We start from the raw sequence: 17,099 nt of genomic DNA on the forward strand, positions 1-17,099 counted from the left end.
AGAAAGGAGAACATACCCTCATAGGTGTAGTTGAGCACTCTCACAGGCTCAGTGATGTTTGTGAGCGTAGAGTTCAGCAGAGTTTCGAGAAGAACTAGTACGGGACCCTCCCCGTGGTTGAGCCTTGCATCATTCAGCCTTGTGATGATTGAGGGGACAGCACTCTCATTGGAAGCAGGAGAGGACAAGTTGAACACCAGCCTGGTCTGAACCACAGATGATCCATTGCTACACGGGTAGAAAGCAATATTGTGAGGGTTTTCCAATGAGAATTCATGGCAAATGTGTTAAAAGCCATTAAATTAAGGATGAATGCGAGAAATTTCTCGTACATCATGAGGAGTTTATTGAGGTATGCGATTGGTACTTTGGTATCTTCTTCTTTGAAGATGTATTCCATGTAACCATAAATCATATCTCCTGAAGTCCTGTGAGAAATACAAGAAAGTAACATCATCTTCATAAAAATACCATATGGTTAGAATGACATGGTGTAACATCAGAAGGAAATAATTCCCTCCTTGAACTTACGTGAAGTTGGAGGAGTTTGGTTCAATGGGTTCTGCATTGGGCTCATTGAGAAGTGTGTTCAGCTGAAAATAGAAACAAATTTCATTTATTGTTAGTAGCTTTTGCTGCACATGAAAAGACTTGGACGTCAAGAAGTTAAAAAGAGATCTGAAGACCTTTGTTCCGTCCGAAATTCAAAAGCCGTAATTCCATCTCGTAACACATTGAATTATTGCATGTTACACAGCCACTGACCTTCTTAAAACTATTTAATGAACAGGTCTACGCATTGTTGAGTTTTTGATGGACTTTGTAAATGTGGCACAATGGGTCAACGTATTTTTTTTTTAACCAACTTTCTGAGAGGAGAAAAATGTTCTACTTCCATGGTGATGTACACTCACAGAATCATTGGTCATGCGCTGCGCTTGTTCGTAGGTGTAGTTCCTGTCGTCAGGGTTCGCTGGATTGCTGATGTTCCTGATGCGGAATGTTAAGTTGACCGCGTAGGAGGTGTCTGAAATATCTGTGGATCCGTATAATATGATAGAAATGTCATTTATCACTCCTAATAATGTTGGAGGTCTTAGAATCGTGAGACAATCATGTGGATATTTGCAGCTGTCGTCTACACTTAGAAAGGAAAACGTACTCTCATAGGTGTAGTTCAGAACCGTGACAGAGTTATTGAGGTTTGTGACTCGAGAGTTCAGCAGATCTGCGATAGCACTGAGGACCAAACTCTCGGTGGGAACAGACGTGGAGTTGTGGAACACCATCCTGACGTAGACCACAGCTGAACCATTGCTGCAGAAACACAAAAATTCATCATTTATAAATGCATCACAGATCTTAATTGAAATGTAAATCTTCTTCTCTATCAATTAAACAAATAAATCGTACGTTGTGGATGGAGATCCTGGAGAAGTAGGGTTCGGAGTGTTAGTAGGATTAACCTTTGGAGATGTATCTGCAACAGAAGAATGTTTAGTGAGAGGGGAATGTAACGGAACATAAACAGGTTCAGAAACATGAGCAAGAGGAATTTCTTCATGCTTTTGTTGAGCAAGATTATCAAGTTGTCGTGTAACCTACCATCCCCTGGCTGACTGGTGAAGTTTGGTACACTGTATTCCATGGAACCCTGAACTTCATCCCCTGAACTCCTATAATGAAGAGAAAGTGAGATTGTCATGATACCATTGACTTCACAATTAGAATTCCACAGAGTCATTTCAGAACTGCAATCTTCTGCAGGAACATACGTGAAGTTGGAGGATGTGGGTTGAAGTCGATCGGGACCAGAAGTATTGAGAAGTGTGTTTACCTGTGAAGAAAAATGAAGATGTTTAATGTTCACTGTCTTGACAAGTGGAATTCCACAGCATCAGGCTTCCTACAACGAGCAACTGACTCTTCAGACAGTATTTAAACTGTGGTCAAAACTGAAAACGTTTCAACTTGTATCTGTGAACCCATTCAATTACAACAATTATTATCCTAATTGATGTTATGAGTTATTTCCCACACCACAGCTGAGGCTACGATCATTTAGTTTAAGGTCAGAAATGGAATGAAGATCAAAATTAATTGTGATCCGAGGAACGCTGTCTGCTTTGCACATGGTGATGTTAACTCACAGCTTGATTGATGATGCTCTCCACATGGGTGTAGGTGTCGTTCCTGAGGTCAGGGTCCTTCGGTATGCTGATGTTACTGACCATGAATGTTATGTTAACTGTGAGGGAGGTGTTTGAAATTTCTGTGGAGAAATCAGAGGTGATTCATTAAGACTGATGATGGTACAGATTCCATTTGAAAGGGACAATGAATGGTCTCGGTTTAAATGTATTATGCGATAAGAAAGGAGAACATACCCTCATAGGTGTAGTTGAGCACTCTCACAGGCTCAGTGATGTTTGTGAGCGTAGAGTTCAGCAGAGTTTCGAGAAGAACTAGTACGGGACCCTCCCCGTGGTTGAGCCTTGCATCATTCAGCCTTGTGATGATTGAGGGGACAGCACTCTCATTGGAAGCAGGAGAGGACAAGTTGAACACCAGCCTGGTCTGAACCACAGATGATCCATTGCTACACGGGTAGAAAGCAATATTGTGAGGGTTTTCCAATGAGAATTCATGGCAAATGTGTTAAAAGCCATTAAATTAAGGATGAATGCGAGAAATTTCTCGTACATCATGAGGAGTTTATTGAGGTATGCGATTGGTACTTTGGTATCTTCTTCTTTGAAGATGTACTCCATGTAACCATAAATCATATCTCCTGAAGTCCTGTGAGAAATACAAGAAAGTAACATCATCTTCATAAAAATACCATATGGTTAGAATGACATGGTGTAACATCAGAAGGAAATAATTCCCTCCTTGAACTTACGTGAAGTTGGAGGAGTTTGGTTCAATGGGTTCTGCATTGGGCTCATTGAGAAGTGTGTTCAGCTGAAAATAGAAACAAATTTCATTTATTGTTAGTAGCTTTTGCTGCACATGAAAAGACTTGGACGTCAAGAAGTTAAAAAGAGATCTGAAGACCTTTGTTCCGTACGAAATTCAAAAGCCGTAATTCCATCTCGTAACACATTGAATTATTGCATGTTACACAGCCACTGACCTTCTTAAAACTATTTAATGAACAGGTCTACGCATTGTTGAGTTTTTGATGGACTTTGTAAATGTGGCACAATGGGTCAACGTATTTTTTTTTTAACCAACTTTCTGAGAGGAGAAAAATGTTCTACTTCCATGGTGATGTACACTCACAGAATCATTGGTCATGCGCTGCGCTTGTTCGTAGGTGTAGTTCCTGTCGTCAGGGTTCGCTGGATTGCTGATGTTCCTGATGCGGAATGTGAAGTTGACCGCGTAGGAGGTGTCTGAAATATCTGTGGATCCGTATAATATGATAGAAATGTCATTTATCACTCCTAATAATGTTGGAGGTCTTAGAATCGTGAGACAATCATGTGGATATTTGCAGCTGTCGTCTACACTTAGAAAGGAAAACGTACTCTCATAGGTGTAGTTCAGAACCGTGACAGAGTTATTGAGGTTTGTGACTCGAGAGTTCAGCAGATCTGCGATAGCACTGAGGACCAAACTCTCGGTGGGAACAGACGTGGAGTTGTGGAACACCATCCTGACGTAGACCACAGCTGAACCATTGCTGCAGAAACACAAAAATTCATCATTTATAAATGCATCACAGATCTTAATTGAAATGTAAATCTTCTTCTCTATCTATTAAACAAATAAATCGTACGTTGTGGATGGAGATCCTGGAGAAGTAGGGTTCGGAGTGTTAGTAGGATTAACCTTTGGAGATGTATCTGCAACAGAAGAATGTTTAGTGAGAGGGGAATGTAACGGAACATAAACAGGTTCAGAAACATGAGCAAGAGGAATTTCTTCATGCTTTTGTTGAGCAAGATTATCAAGTTGTCGTGTAACCTACCATCCCCTGGCTGACTGGTGAAGTTTGGTACATTGTATTCCATGGAACCCTGAACTTCATCCCCTGAACTCCTATAATGAAGAGAAAGTGAGATTGTCATGATACCATTGACTTCACAATTAGAATTCCACAGAGTCATTTCAGAACTGCAATCTTCTGCAGGAACATACGTGAAGTTGGAGGATGTGGGTTGAAGTCGATCGGGACCAGAAGTATTGAGAAGTGTGTTTACCTGTGAAGAAAAATGAAGATGTTTAATGTTCACTGTCTTGACAAGTGGAATTCCACAGCATCAGGCTTCCTACAATGAGCAACTGACTCTTCAGACAGTATTTAAACTGTGGTCAAAACTGAAAACGTTTCAACTTGTATCTGTGAACCCATTCAATTACAACAATTATTATCCTAATTGATGTTATGAGTTATTTCCCACACCACAGCTGAGGCTACGATCATTTAGTTTAAGGTCAGAAATGGAATGAAGATCAAAATTAATTGTGATCCGAGGAACGCTGTCTGCTTTGCACATGGTGATGTTAACTCACAGCTTGATTGATGATGCTCTCCACATGGGTGTAGGTGTCGTTCCTGAGGTCAGGGTCCTTCGGTATGCTGATGTTACTGACCATGAATGTTATGTTAACTGTGAGGGAGGTGTTTGAAATTTCTGTGGAGAAATCAGAGGTGATTCATTAAGACTGATGATGGTACAGATTCCATTTGAAAGGGACAATGAATGGTCTCGGTTTAAATGTATTGTGCGATAAGAAAGGAGAACATACCCTCATAGGTGTAGTTGAGCACTCTCACAGGCTCAGTGATGTTTGTGAGCGTAGAGTTCAGCAGAGTTTCGAGAAGAACTAGTACGGGACCCTCCCCGTGGTTGAGCCTTGCATCATTCAGCCTTGTGATGATTGAGGGGACAGCACTCTCATTGGAAGCAGGAGAGGACAAGTTGAACACCAGCCTGGTCTGAACCACAGATGATCCAGTTGTGTTTGTGGCAGTTTCTGTCTGTTTATTATGTAATAAGAGTTGATGGAGAAATCTACTTGGTGATTTGATGTCACCCTCCTTATAGATGTATATTTGAGATGCCTCTATTACTGTAGCATTTCCGCTGAAATGGGTAAAGAATCAAATTCACTTCAACTCATACAGTCTCACATTGTTTCTTGTTTCTTTTTTTCTCAGAATTTAAATGCATCTAAACAGAACGAGAGTTTGAATCATTACTTACCTGTAGTTTGCTTGTGAGAAGTTGATTGATGCTGCAGTTGGCTCACTCAAGATTATGTTCATCTGGAGTGAAAATATTTGTTTCATAACTTTCAGTTGCAATTGCAATATTTATTTCTATTTTGTAGAAAACAAATCTCAATTTAAAAGTGAAATGTAAAGTTATTGTATGACCCTGAACGATATCCTTCTCTCACCAGGCTGTTTATTTTGTCCTGTATTGCATCGTGTGTTGTGTTTCTCTCGTCCAGATTCACAGACATTGCCACATCGCTGATTTTGAATGCAAAGTCTATACTATAGGAGTTGTTTCCTCTTTCTGCAAGGAGAGATTAATATCGGATTACTGCTTAACCTCTTGAGTTAGTTTTATTTGTTTTGTATTGAATATGTTTTTGCTTGGAGATCATGGAAAATTAATCACAAAGGAGACTTACTCTGATAGGTCATGTTCTTTATGCTGACAGGTTCATTAAGAGTTTGTGTTTCTTGACTGCTCACTCTTCTGATATTTGAATTCAGGTAAACATTAGCAGCACTTAGAGCCTCAGCCTCAGTAGGTACATCAGTCAGGTTCTCAAATATAATTTTAATGTAAATGTAAGCATTTCCAATTCTGAATGAAGAGAGAATATAAGAAGTTATTACTAAAATACCTGGAGAATGAGAAGCTGTTCAATAGAATAGAGAAATCCTCCTGTTTCAGTAACATGAATATATTTGTAGAATAAAATAACATATTTACTTGCCATTGAGTTAATGTGACAATTTTATTTCTTAACTGTCAGTTCTATAATTTCATATAAGTTCAATCAGATTTAGAGAAATAAAACATTATGTTAATTGTCAGTGAAAATGTTAACTCAGTGCTTCCTCTCTGGCATTAACCACAAAGTATTAGGGTTTTTTTTTCATGATCAATATATACACCTAAAATAAATATAGACTGGAGTTTTGACACATACACTGTCGACGGAGATGCTGTAGAGGGCGCCACTGTACTGCTTTTTGGACAAGCTGTTGAAGATGAATCTAGAAGAAAATATTTACCATGACAAACAATGAAATAAAATAGATCATGGACTGATTCCCAGGCATTGCAAGAGACCAGTCACAAGGAAGGATGGTGTGATGAAACCTACTACTCTGTTTCTGAAGCTCATCGAGGAAGTTGTCTAGTGTTATATTAGTTCCATCCTGGAAACTGTATTCCATGTAACCAGTCATTAGTTTTCCTGGGCAGCTGTTAAGAGCAGTAGAAAGCAATTTCGTCATGATACTAATACAAATACAATAAGTCTTAGAGTGGAAAATACATCTTCCTTGAACTTACCCTTCCAGGCTGAGTATTGGCTTTTTGAATGGTTCTGCATTAGGCTTATTTAGAAGAGTGCTCAGCTGAAGAAAAAACAAATGTTTTTAATAATAATAATAATAATAATAATAATAATAATAATAATAAAGTTCTGCAACACCAGGTATTCCAAAGTCATCAAAAATGTATTCATATATGGACATTTAAAAAATATTTGATTGATTGATTGATTGATTGATTGATTGATTGATTGATTACCAAATTATTGTTGTGTCTGTGGTACATAAATCAATGCCAACAGTAATAAAATGAATATGTTGAGCATGCTGTTGGTTGTGTACTCACTGCTCTGTTGATAGATGTTTTGACCTTTTCTTCAGAGCTGTTAATGCAGGTAGACTTCCCCTGTATTTTGATACTACTCATCTTAAATGTGATGTTAACAGCATAGGAAGTGTCTGAAATTTCTGGGGAAGAAAATAAATTTCTTGTTTGGCCTGTCTGGTCAAGCTATCAAGTTCAGAAGGACAATACAGTAATTTGGACAGTAAGAGTTATATTATACAATTAAAATAAACCTTACGTTCATATGTGTAGTTCATCACTATTACAGTGTCAGGAAATTTTGCAGTTTGAGATTTCAACAGAGTTTTGATAGTACTGTTGACCAAACTCTCACAGGGAATGAGAGATGAGTTGCTGATCACCACTCTGGTGAGAACCACAGCTGATGCAGTTGTAGGGGTGACACTCTCACGCTTAACATTAGCAGGAGCAGTAGCAGGAGCAGTAGCAGGAGCAGTTGTAGTTGGTGCTTGATGACTGGCTCTGAGTAGCTGAGTGAGAAGTTCACTTGGTGCTTTGGTATCATTCCAGTTCAACACATACTTTTGAACTGCTTCAATTGTGGTAGTGTTATAACTGAAACTGAGAAAAAAAACCCCAGAATAAGTCAAGTCAAGTCAAGTTTATTTCTATAGCGCTTTTAACAATAAACATTGTCGCAAAGCGGCTTTACAGAATTTTAACAACTTAAAACATGAGCTAATTTTATCCCTAATCTATCCCCAATGAGCAAGCCTGTGGCGACGGTGGCAAGGAAAAACTCCCCCAGACGACACGAGGAAGAAACCTCGAGAGGAACCAGACTCAAAAGGGAACCCATCCTCATTTGGGCAACAACAGACAGCCTGACTATAATATTAATAGTTTTAACATGAGGACAGTTTCGTTGATGTTATAAACTCTTCATTGATGGAAACTTGAGTGCAAAACTGTTCATGATAACTGCAGTCCTAAAGTTAGCAAGTCAACTGTAGTCCTCAGCCATAAAAGCATTACTGTAAGAGTCCAGAGCGTCCTCCAGGTATAACCCTCAACTATCCTCATGGGGCAATAATCATCTGTCTATTTTTATTTGTCCTGAAAATGTAACAGAGCAGGCTGAGTTCTCACTTACCTGAAGTTTGCTGGTGGGTAGGTAAATTGTACGGGATTTGAGTGATGTATGATTTTACTCAGCTGAATACAAGAGTCAAGTGTTACAGAAATAACTTAATATTGTCATTTTTTTTAATTAAAAGTGTGAATTTTTTAAGTTTGTAAGTAAAAATGAAAAGTATCTTTTACTCACCAGGCTGTTCATTTTGTTTTGTATTGTGCTGTATGTTTCATTTATCTGATCATTGTTTACATGAATGGTCACATTGCTGATCTTGAATACAAAGTCAATACTGTATGAGTTGCTGCCTGTTTCTGAAAAGGAATGATAATTAAAGGTGGGGTTATAAAATAGTGTGAACAAACACCATAACCTCATTAGTTCTAATATTTAAGTATTTTTCAACAAACATTAACTTGGTAAAATATATCAAAGACAGGCCATAATAGAACATGAAAATTCATTTATTTATATGATATTCAGTAAGAGTTTAGTGCTGGTCAGGGTGGTGGTCTATCCCAGGAATGCCAGGTATGAAAGAGGAATACACCTGGAATGTACACCCTTTCATGTACATTTCATACACCCTTTGTTACAGGGGTGCCCCAAGGATCAGTGCTGGGGCCCCTCCTGTTTGCCATGTATACCACCTCATTGGGCCAAATCATCCACTCACATGGCTTCTCATATCACTGCTATGCTGATGATACCCAGCTCTATCTTTCATTCCCACCTGACGACCATATGGTCTCAGCGCAAATCTCAGATTGTCTCTCTGATATATCTGCATGGATGAAAGACCATCACCTCCAGTTAAACCTCTCAAAAACTGAACTACTGGTCTTCCCTGCCAAGCCAACCATACATCATAACATCTGTATCAAGACTGACTCCTTAGCTCTTGCTCCTACTAAAGTAGCAAGGAACTTAGGTGTCATGATTGATGATCAGCTGACCTTTAAAGATCATGTTGCCTCTGTAGCCCGGTCTTGCCGCTTTGCATTATTTAATATAAGGAAGATTAGACCATATTTAACCCAACAGGCCACCCAACTGCTGGTACAAACAATGGTCATCTCCCACCTTGACTACTGCAATGCCCTTCTAACAGGCCTCCCAGCCTGTGTTGTGAAGCCACTTCAGATGGTCCAGAATGCAGCGGCACGCCTGGTCTTCAATCAGCCCAAAAGGGCACATGTGACCCCTCTGCTAATTGAACTACATTGGTTAGCCCTGGCTGCATGCATCAAATTCAAATCACTAATGCTAGCCTACAAAGTGCTTACTGGGTCTGCACCTACTTACTTGATTTCTCTAATAAAGGCTCAGGTTACTCTTTCTCAACTCCAGATATCAAAAGAATGCTGTTTGGCAGTTCCAGCACCGCGCACAAGACAATCCAGACTCTTTTCATGTGTCATCCCACGCTGGTGGAATGACCTACCGAGCGCTACCAGAGCAGGGGCGTCCCTGTCTGTCTTCAAGAAATTCTTGAAGACCCAGCTCTTCAGAGAACACCTCCTGTCCTGCACTTAGACTTTACACCCCCCCTCCGCTCCACTGCACTCATCTTGCACTTGATTCCACTTTTGCACTCACACTCTAAAGCTCCCTTTAGTGATATTTCTTTTAAGACTTCTTCTATGTAGCTTGATTGTTAATTCTCTTTTTGTAAGTCGCTTTGGATAAAAGCATCTGCTAAATGAATAAATGTAAATGAAAGAGGAATACACCTGGAATGGGATGCCACTACATTACAGGTCAACACACAGACATTGACACTCTCGTTCACACCTAGGAACACTTCATCTTAGCCAGTACACCTACTTGCATGGCTTTGGGAGATGTGAGGAAACCGGAGAACCCAGAGGTAATCCATACTAATATAAGGAAAATATGTGAAACATAACACAGACAGTAACCTGAGCTCAGGATGGAACCGGGAACCCTGGAACTGTGAGGTGGTGATGCTATCACAGTGCTACTATGCTGCCAAAGCAAGGAAAACTAGGTTTTGATGACAGATTAGTAAAGAAACTTACTCTCATAGATGATGTTCTGTATGTTGACAGGCAGTTTTTCTATTCCTACATCTCGCACAGTTCTGGTGTTTGTGTTCCATGTAGCATTAACAGCTCTGAGAACCTCATCCTCACTTGGTACAGTGGTCAAGTTCCTAAACTCAATTTTAACGTGCATCACAATGGCCCGGACTCTGAAACAGGAGAGAACACGAGAAGCAATTACCAAAATACAGAAAGAAATACTCATGTTCAGCTAAGTCCTAATAAAATAATCTAGTATTACATTGTTTTACAACAACAATTCACACTGCATTCAACAATAATCATTAAGTACACTACACAGGTATGTGCACACCTGACCATCACACCCATATGTGATTCCAAACTGTTACCACAAAGTCTGAAGAACACAATTCTATAGAATGTCTCTTTATTCTGTAGCATTACATTTTCCCTTCACTGGAACTCAGAATCCAAACCTGCTCCAGCATGACAAGGCACCTGAACACAAAGTGAGCTCCATGAAGACATAGTGTGTGAAGGTTGGAGTGAAGAACTTGAGTGCTCTGCACAGAGCTCTGACTGAACTCAACCCCACTGAACACCTTTGGGATGGACTGGAACACTGACTGCATCCCAAACCTCCTCACCAACATCAGTGCCTGATCTGACTAACGCTTTTGTAGCTGAATGAACACAGCCACACCCCAAAATCTAGTGGAAATCCTTCCCAGAAGAGTGGAGCTCATTATGAGGGGGAATAAATATGGAATGGATGTTCAATACGCACATATGGGTTTAATGATCAGATGTGCACATACTTTTGGCCATATAGTGTATAAATGTCACAGGTTGAGCATACTTGTTTTTATTTATTGAAACTGCTGGAGTAACTGTTGTTGTTTTGCCTCCTCCACCTAAATGCGTGTTTCTTGATGCAGTAATTAGTGGTTTGGTGGTCCCCTCCAGAGTTCTTGCAGTCGTCACAGAAGCTGTTCAAATTTAATCAAAAGAAGACTTTTTTTAATAATAGGGCCAATTACTGGAACAATTATTTAATTTCAACCACACATTCTCCATTCATAAAGTAATAATCTGTGGTTTAACATACCACTGAGTTTATTTATGAAGCTGATTGGTTGTTTGCTATTTCCACATCCAAATCTGTACTCCATATCAATTTCCAAATTCCTGTAAACAGCAAAATGTTAACATGATAATCATACAATTTACTGTTGAATATGAGTCAATAAATCAATGCCTCTTTGAACTTACATGAAGAAGGTGCTATGGGGTTCAAATAGTTCTGCTCCAGGTTCATTTAATAGCATGTTTAGCTGGAGATGACAAAAAAATCTGTTGTAACTGTTCTCTGTACATTCAGTCTTTCATTGTCATGACCACAATCAGTAAACCCCATTTCAAAGATGTTTCTTATTTAAACATATTGCTAATTTATATAATTTTTCTTAACAAATATGGAAATGTGAACTTGGAATAACAACAGGCATACATGTTGAATTATCCCTTGTGTGCTTGACATTAAAAAAATTTTATTCATTATTTACATTGAATTTTTAGTAAATAAAAATTGGGTGGTGCAGTGGTTATCACTGTCACAGCAAGAAGGTTCTGGGTTCGAACATCATGACTGACTGGGGCCTTTCTGTGTGGAGTTTGTATGTTCTCCTCATGCCTGTGTTGGTTTCCTCCCACAGTACAAAGATGTGGATTTGGTCATCTGGCTACAATAAAACCCTCATAGGTGTGAATGTGAGTGTGAGTGGTTGTTTATCTCTGTGTAACTCTGCGATAAATTGGCGACCTGCCCAAGGTGAACCCCACCTCTCACCCAAAATCAGCTGGAATTGGTACCAGCTTCCCCATGACCCTGATGGATAAGTGGTATAGATAATGGAGGTAAATGAAAATGTAAACTTTTATTTAGTGTATAGACGTCAATGAAACAAATGGAGGAGCAAAATTCCTTCAAGAAAACGTTTGATTTTGAGATTCAAGAGATCATTTGCCACAAACCTGCCTGACTGACTTTACAGTATTGAACTTTATCACAACAAACCATTTCCACATGACTGAGGACACATTGTTTTTTTCCCTGCTCATCAGCACTTTCACTTCTCTTTATATACTGTGTAAATTTAAGGGATCCACAGCTACTCAGAGACTCTTTTTTTTGCAAGTCTTTCCTCTACTCTACTTTTATTAAGGCAAAACTACTGAAAAAATAGCTGTCTATCATTAAGGCCTCATTACCAGCTCCTTTTTTGGCAGAGTAAATGCCATATATGCCAACATCCTGTCCAGTGGTTGTGAAACACCTGCCTGATTAAAGTGATCTACATATTGTGAAATTATTACTTTTGATCTTCAAATACACATCACTGGTTTAAAGCAAGTAATCTTTTAGGGAAATACATTACTTTTCTTTGTTTAACCAAAAACAAACATTCTTCTGGTATTGTGAATTTAAAAATTCATTTGCCTGATTGATTTCACAAGTCATTGATTAGTATATTTTTCACCTTTTATAAAATAAAAATATCTCATGTTCATTAAATAAGGTAGAATCATTTTTTTACACAAGTGGTTATGTTTGCTTACTACGTCATTGATGGATTTTTGGATTTGCTTGTAGACTTTTTTCCTGAGGTCGTATTTTTCTGGCATGATGATATTGACACTGATTATGAAGTCAACTTCATAGGAGTTGTCTGAAATTTCTGTGGAAAAAAAATGAATATCATTTTCTTCCTTTTTTCTTCTTTAGGTTTCATGAGGAAGGGACAGAGATGCATGGTATCATTAGAAGGGAGAATATACCTTGATAGGAGAAGCCCCGTATTTTCACAGTATTGGGGATGTTGGCAGCTCGAGAGTGTAGCAGAGTTGCGATAGCATTCAAGACCAAACTCTCACTGGGAACAGGATATGAGCAGTTGAACACCAGCTTTACAGTAGCCGTAGGTGGAACAGGTCTGGAGAGACAAATGATATTGATTATTTTCCAATGATGATTAATAATCATCTACTTCAACTATCTATTAAATAAACAACAGATGTTGAACATACTTTGAGGGAGTCGTCTTCATTGGTGAACTCTTAATAGTTCTTGGAGCCACTGTTGTCATTTTGCTTGTTCCATGTGATGGCTGTTTGATCGTGACTTTGCTGGAAAGTCTTCCTCTAGATTTGGTTGTTGTACCTTCTGCAGTACTGAATGATTGTTCAGTTGTTTTTCTATCAGTATTAGTAGGAGAAGTATGTCCACCTCTTTTGACAGTTGTTATGTCTGTATCTGCAGATTGTTGTGAAGTTACTTTATTGCTTTCTTTCAGTACAGTTTTGTTTTGTGTGAAATCATGATTCATCTTCATTGGTCCCCTTGTAGGTGTCTCAGGATTCAGCCGTTCTCTTGTCCTGCAATCGATCAATATTATATAAAGCAGGGGTTTTCAAAGTGTGGGAGAGTCCGCCCCCCCTCAGAGAGCAAATAAACAACAGCGCCCCCACACACAATTTTTGTTGTTGCTATACTTAATGTTCCATTCGTATTTTTAAAAAATGGTTGTTGTACACATTTTTATTTGTTTCTTTTACACATTTAAAACATATGAGCTTTTTTAAAACATCTTTTTTTTTTTTTTTTTACACATTTTAAACATCTGTGCTTTTTAAAAAAAAACATCTTGTTTTACACATTTTAAACATCTCATAGCATCGTTAGCTAGCACCTCTTGGCAGACAACACACTGTGGCAGTGGAGCATCTTCAGATCCAGTCCATGAAAATCCAAACTTTAAATAATCGTGGTCATACTTCCTTCTTTTTTTGCTTGGCCCAGACTCTGTCTCCTCACTCCCTGTAGCTTTAGGTACTAAAAATCGATCCATTTTGTCTCTGGCAAAGGCTAGCTGAAGTTCGCTAAATGTCCGCAATAGTAACTTATTCTGGTTTATTTTTCCTCACGTTGCACGCCCCCCGAAGAACTCTGGTGCCCCCTAGGGGAGGCGCGCCCCACACTTTGAAAAGCCCTGATATAAAGGATTGTTAAAGGAAACATTGAGATAGTGGATTGACATACTGTGCTTTAACCACTGACATTTGCTAGCTCACTTCCCGCATTATTAATTCTCCCCCAATTTTTTTTTTGGTCCACAATGAGCATTACAATCAACCAGGCGCCTTCAATGGAGAAAAAATATTGTACTTACGCTTGGGCACAAGTCCAGGTAAACACCCACCACACACACACTGTCACAAACAAAGAATATTTTAATGTAAAATATCTTTTAATGATCAGGTTATATGTCTGTTTATTGACTTTAGGTTTTAAACAAACATAAAACAGGTCAATTGTGTCCAAATTAAGGTCATACATAGAAATTATGGTATGATCTAGTAATAATCATATAGTGTGTAATCATTACAATCATATTGCAAACAATGTATCTGACAACTTATATATTGTAGTTTCCAAACTTTACATCATACAATTATTTATTTATTTTAATGTTCTACTCCAGGAAAAGATCCCTTAATGAATACCATAAGCTTACTTTCATAAACAAAGCATAGATTAACAGCTTTGTCTGGTATTTTGTTGGGCACTGAGAGAAAGCTTGATTTTCACACTCAATTTCACACAAAACTAATATATCCAGCAGAAATAATTAGGAAATTAACCACTAAGCTTAAATATTGACTCAACTCAAATTATTAAAAGGAAAGGACAGTATATATTTGTGACTAATGTTAAATGAACAGTAAATTCTAGTGTAGTTGCAGAAATATTCCAATGACATTAAAGTGAACAAAATATAAATTTTACTTACACATGGTGAGGAGTGTAGTTTTTCTGGTGCCATGATTTTTACAGAAGTCAAACCTGTTGATATACAGTGATATGAAATCTCAATTTTAGTTTATTGACTATGCTCGTCTAATATTTTGATCAGTTTTTAAATCAGCCATTACTGATGGTTAACCAAAGCCTGTTGTATATTTTCTAAAACAGATTGAAATTTCTTGTCATTATGCTATACTGGATAATGGAATTAGAATGTGTAACTAATATATCTGCTATAGATGATCAATTCTGTCATCTACAATGTACTAGAACAGATTGGTTTTAATTAAAAATTAATGATTTAAACAAACGAGGAGTCATTAGTCTAAACTCGTCTCTTCTCATTTTCTCATTAAAACACAATTCCATCAGAAAATACATAAATTCCTTATGAATCTTAATTTGCTTCTAAATTAGTCTAACTTAATTTCCTAAACTGTCTCAAACTCAGATACCAATAGCTGTTGTGCAATAGATGATACCTGCCAATCTACAGTGAATAAGCTGTGATTTTTATCTGCTTCATAAAGAAAAATTACCACATACTAATTAATTAAAGCATCAGGATTAACAGTGAAAAAAAATCTAAAAGATAGCAATTGTTTTACCTTAATTTATTCTTCAAAGTCATAACCATCCAGTTTCAATCGATAATTTGTCCACTGTAACACACTCAGTGATTTGTCTTAAAGATGTCACACTCAGACTTGAAAGGTTATTTATCAAAAGTGAAAATTGACGTTATAAGGAGTGGTGTTATGTCAATAAGGGGCGGGCCCTCCTGCACTTGCGTCGCACAAACAAATTAGATGTCTTTGCTCACCTGAACAATAACAGGTGTAAATCCAAATACTGAAAATCATGACAAAGACAATGTGAAGTATGCAGTGATGTATAAAGAGAATACCATGGCCAGGAAGTTAGACAAAGATTTGTGTTGTGCATACTGCAATGAGATGATGACTTATTTTTGAAAGATTTAGAAATCAGAGCCAAGCTCTAAATCATCCATAATATCTAAATACTTTAATATAAACACTATTCCTATTTAGTCCAGTTTGTATGATATTGGTTGTGTTGATAAACATGGCAGACATACCTAGAAACTTGGCAGTTATAGAATTAAATAGAAAGAGCTCGAGATTAGGGCAACTATTTATTTTCTTTTGTCCATCTGTCAAGCTTATTGCACTCCTCAAGTATATTCAGGGTGGAGCAGTGGAGTTTTGCAAATTGACAGTTCACAGAAAGGGTGATAAGAAGAAAATGTAGCCAGTACATGTCCTGAATCAAAGATATGGCTATAACTTTTTTCCCATATAAGAGTTCAGATTTCAGTCACACTGAATATGGTGATGGTGTTAAGATAATGGGATAAAATGATAAATTGACCTTAAAATTATGTTATCGATTATATCAAGGTTTGGCATGGTGTGCATTCCACTGCCAGTGAACTGTAAGATTTTTACATCACTAATATTACTTTTCATCCTGTTTATTACTTCCTTTATTGTTCTCAACACATTGATTTTAGTTATTTTTGTAAAAGAGAAAACTGGGTATGTTGCCACTGAAACAAACCGGTGCTATAAGGTGTGTATATTGAAAAAACACAAACTTAATACATCTAATTACAGTATGCTTGAAAGAAGCTGTTGACGCTTTGGGAGGAGAATCCTTTGTTACACCCAAAAGTAAGTTGTTTTGCTGTGAGTGTATTCATACAATAAAATGACGAACGTCATTCATGAATAACGTTAACACATTTTATTTTTATGACAAAGGTATATACAGTTCAAAGTTCAATTAAATTTGCTGCTCCTTTTTCGCAACCAAGTTTTCCTGTTTTATTCTCACAGTTTGTTTTATAACCATAATTAATATAAAAGTTCTGTGTGCACTATCAGCATCTTCTACATAAAGCCATGTAAGATCCCTCACATTTTTCTCGCATATAAAGCTGTTACCAAAATTAATTATTAATTAGCATTTTTATCTCAAGTACAAGTTGTAAATATATTATCCATCCATCCATCCATCCATCCATCCATCCATCCATCCATTTTAAATAATTTTCATTTGTGGTGATTTACAAAGAATCATACTGAGCATTTTTATGTGTTCTAGGCATTACTCTGGGCTTTACCTCTTTTTAATACTACACAGGATATTTGCCTGAGTAAAATTTACTCAAATTGAAGAAATTTTACTCAACAGATAACATTTGGTCCCTCTCT

The 17,099-nt window shown here is 37.7% G+C and overlaps 1 protein-coding gene across 1 annotated transcript in view; it reads right to left on the bottom strand.

The window, feature by feature from the left end:
* LOC132889813 (mucin-3B-like) overlaps positions 1-15,557 on the bottom strand; it is a 41,299-nt gene extending 25,742 nt beyond the window's left edge. Inside the window, exons 1-39 of the mRNA XM_060926665.1 lie at positions 15,471-15,557; positions 14,849-14,901; positions 14,228-14,267; positions 13,086-13,433; positions 12,837-12,991; positions 12,618-12,736; positions 11,271-11,332; positions 11,107-11,186; positions 10,858-10,987; positions 10,014-10,186; positions 8,164-8,285; positions 7,990-8,051; positions 7,114-7,457; positions 6,876-6,997; positions 6,549-6,613; positions 6,358-6,458; positions 6,181-6,247; positions 5,653-5,831; positions 5,413-5,534; positions 5,217-5,278; positions 4,759-5,096; positions 4,522-4,643; positions 4,147-4,208; positions 3,977-4,047; positions 3,785-3,851; positions 3,534-3,688; positions 3,286-3,407; positions 2,903-2,964; positions 2,704-2,799; positions 2,388-2,599; positions 2,151-2,272; positions 1,776-1,837; positions 1,606-1,676; positions 1,414-1,480; positions 1,163-1,317; positions 915-1,036; positions 532-593; positions 333-428; positions 17-228 (exon numbers count right to left, since the gene is read on the bottom strand). Coding sequence (XP_060782648.1) covers positions 17-228; positions 333-428; positions 532-593; positions 915-1,036; positions 1,163-1,317; positions 1,414-1,480; positions 1,606-1,676; positions 1,776-1,837; positions 2,151-2,272; positions 2,388-2,599; positions 2,704-2,799; positions 2,903-2,964; positions 3,286-3,407; positions 3,534-3,688; positions 3,785-3,851; positions 3,977-4,047; positions 4,147-4,208; positions 4,522-4,643; positions 4,759-5,096; positions 5,217-5,278; positions 5,413-5,534; positions 5,653-5,831; positions 6,181-6,247; positions 6,358-6,458; positions 6,549-6,613; positions 6,876-6,997; positions 7,114-7,457; positions 7,990-8,051; positions 8,164-8,285; positions 10,014-10,186; positions 10,858-10,987; positions 11,107-11,186; positions 11,271-11,332; positions 12,618-12,736; positions 12,837-12,991; positions 13,086-13,433; positions 14,228-14,267; positions 14,849-14,901; positions 15,471-15,499 — 4,711 coding nt within the window. The 5' untranslated portion in view covers positions 15,500-15,557. The remainder of the gene's footprint in view (positions 1-16; positions 229-332; positions 429-531; positions 594-914; positions 1,037-1,162; positions 1,318-1,413; positions 1,481-1,605; positions 1,677-1,775; positions 1,838-2,150; positions 2,273-2,387; positions 2,600-2,703; positions 2,800-2,902; positions 2,965-3,285; positions 3,408-3,533; positions 3,689-3,784; positions 3,852-3,976; positions 4,048-4,146; positions 4,209-4,521; positions 4,644-4,758; positions 5,097-5,216; positions 5,279-5,412; positions 5,535-5,652; positions 5,832-6,180; positions 6,248-6,357; positions 6,459-6,548; positions 6,614-6,875; positions 6,998-7,113; positions 7,458-7,989; positions 8,052-8,163; positions 8,286-10,013; positions 10,187-10,857; positions 10,988-11,106; positions 11,187-11,270; positions 11,333-12,617; positions 12,737-12,836; positions 12,992-13,085; positions 13,434-14,227; positions 14,268-14,848; positions 14,902-15,470) is intronic.
* Between the last annotated feature and the right edge of the window lie 1,542 nt (positions 15,558-17,099).

This window comes from Neoarius graeffei, chromosome 7 (genome assembly GCF_027579695.1).
Source record: "Neoarius graeffei isolate fNeoGra1 chromosome 7, fNeoGra1.pri, whole genome shotgun sequence".
Classification (NCBI taxonomy): domain Eukaryota; kingdom Metazoa; phylum Chordata; class Actinopteri; order Siluriformes; family Ariidae; genus Neoarius; species Neoarius graeffei.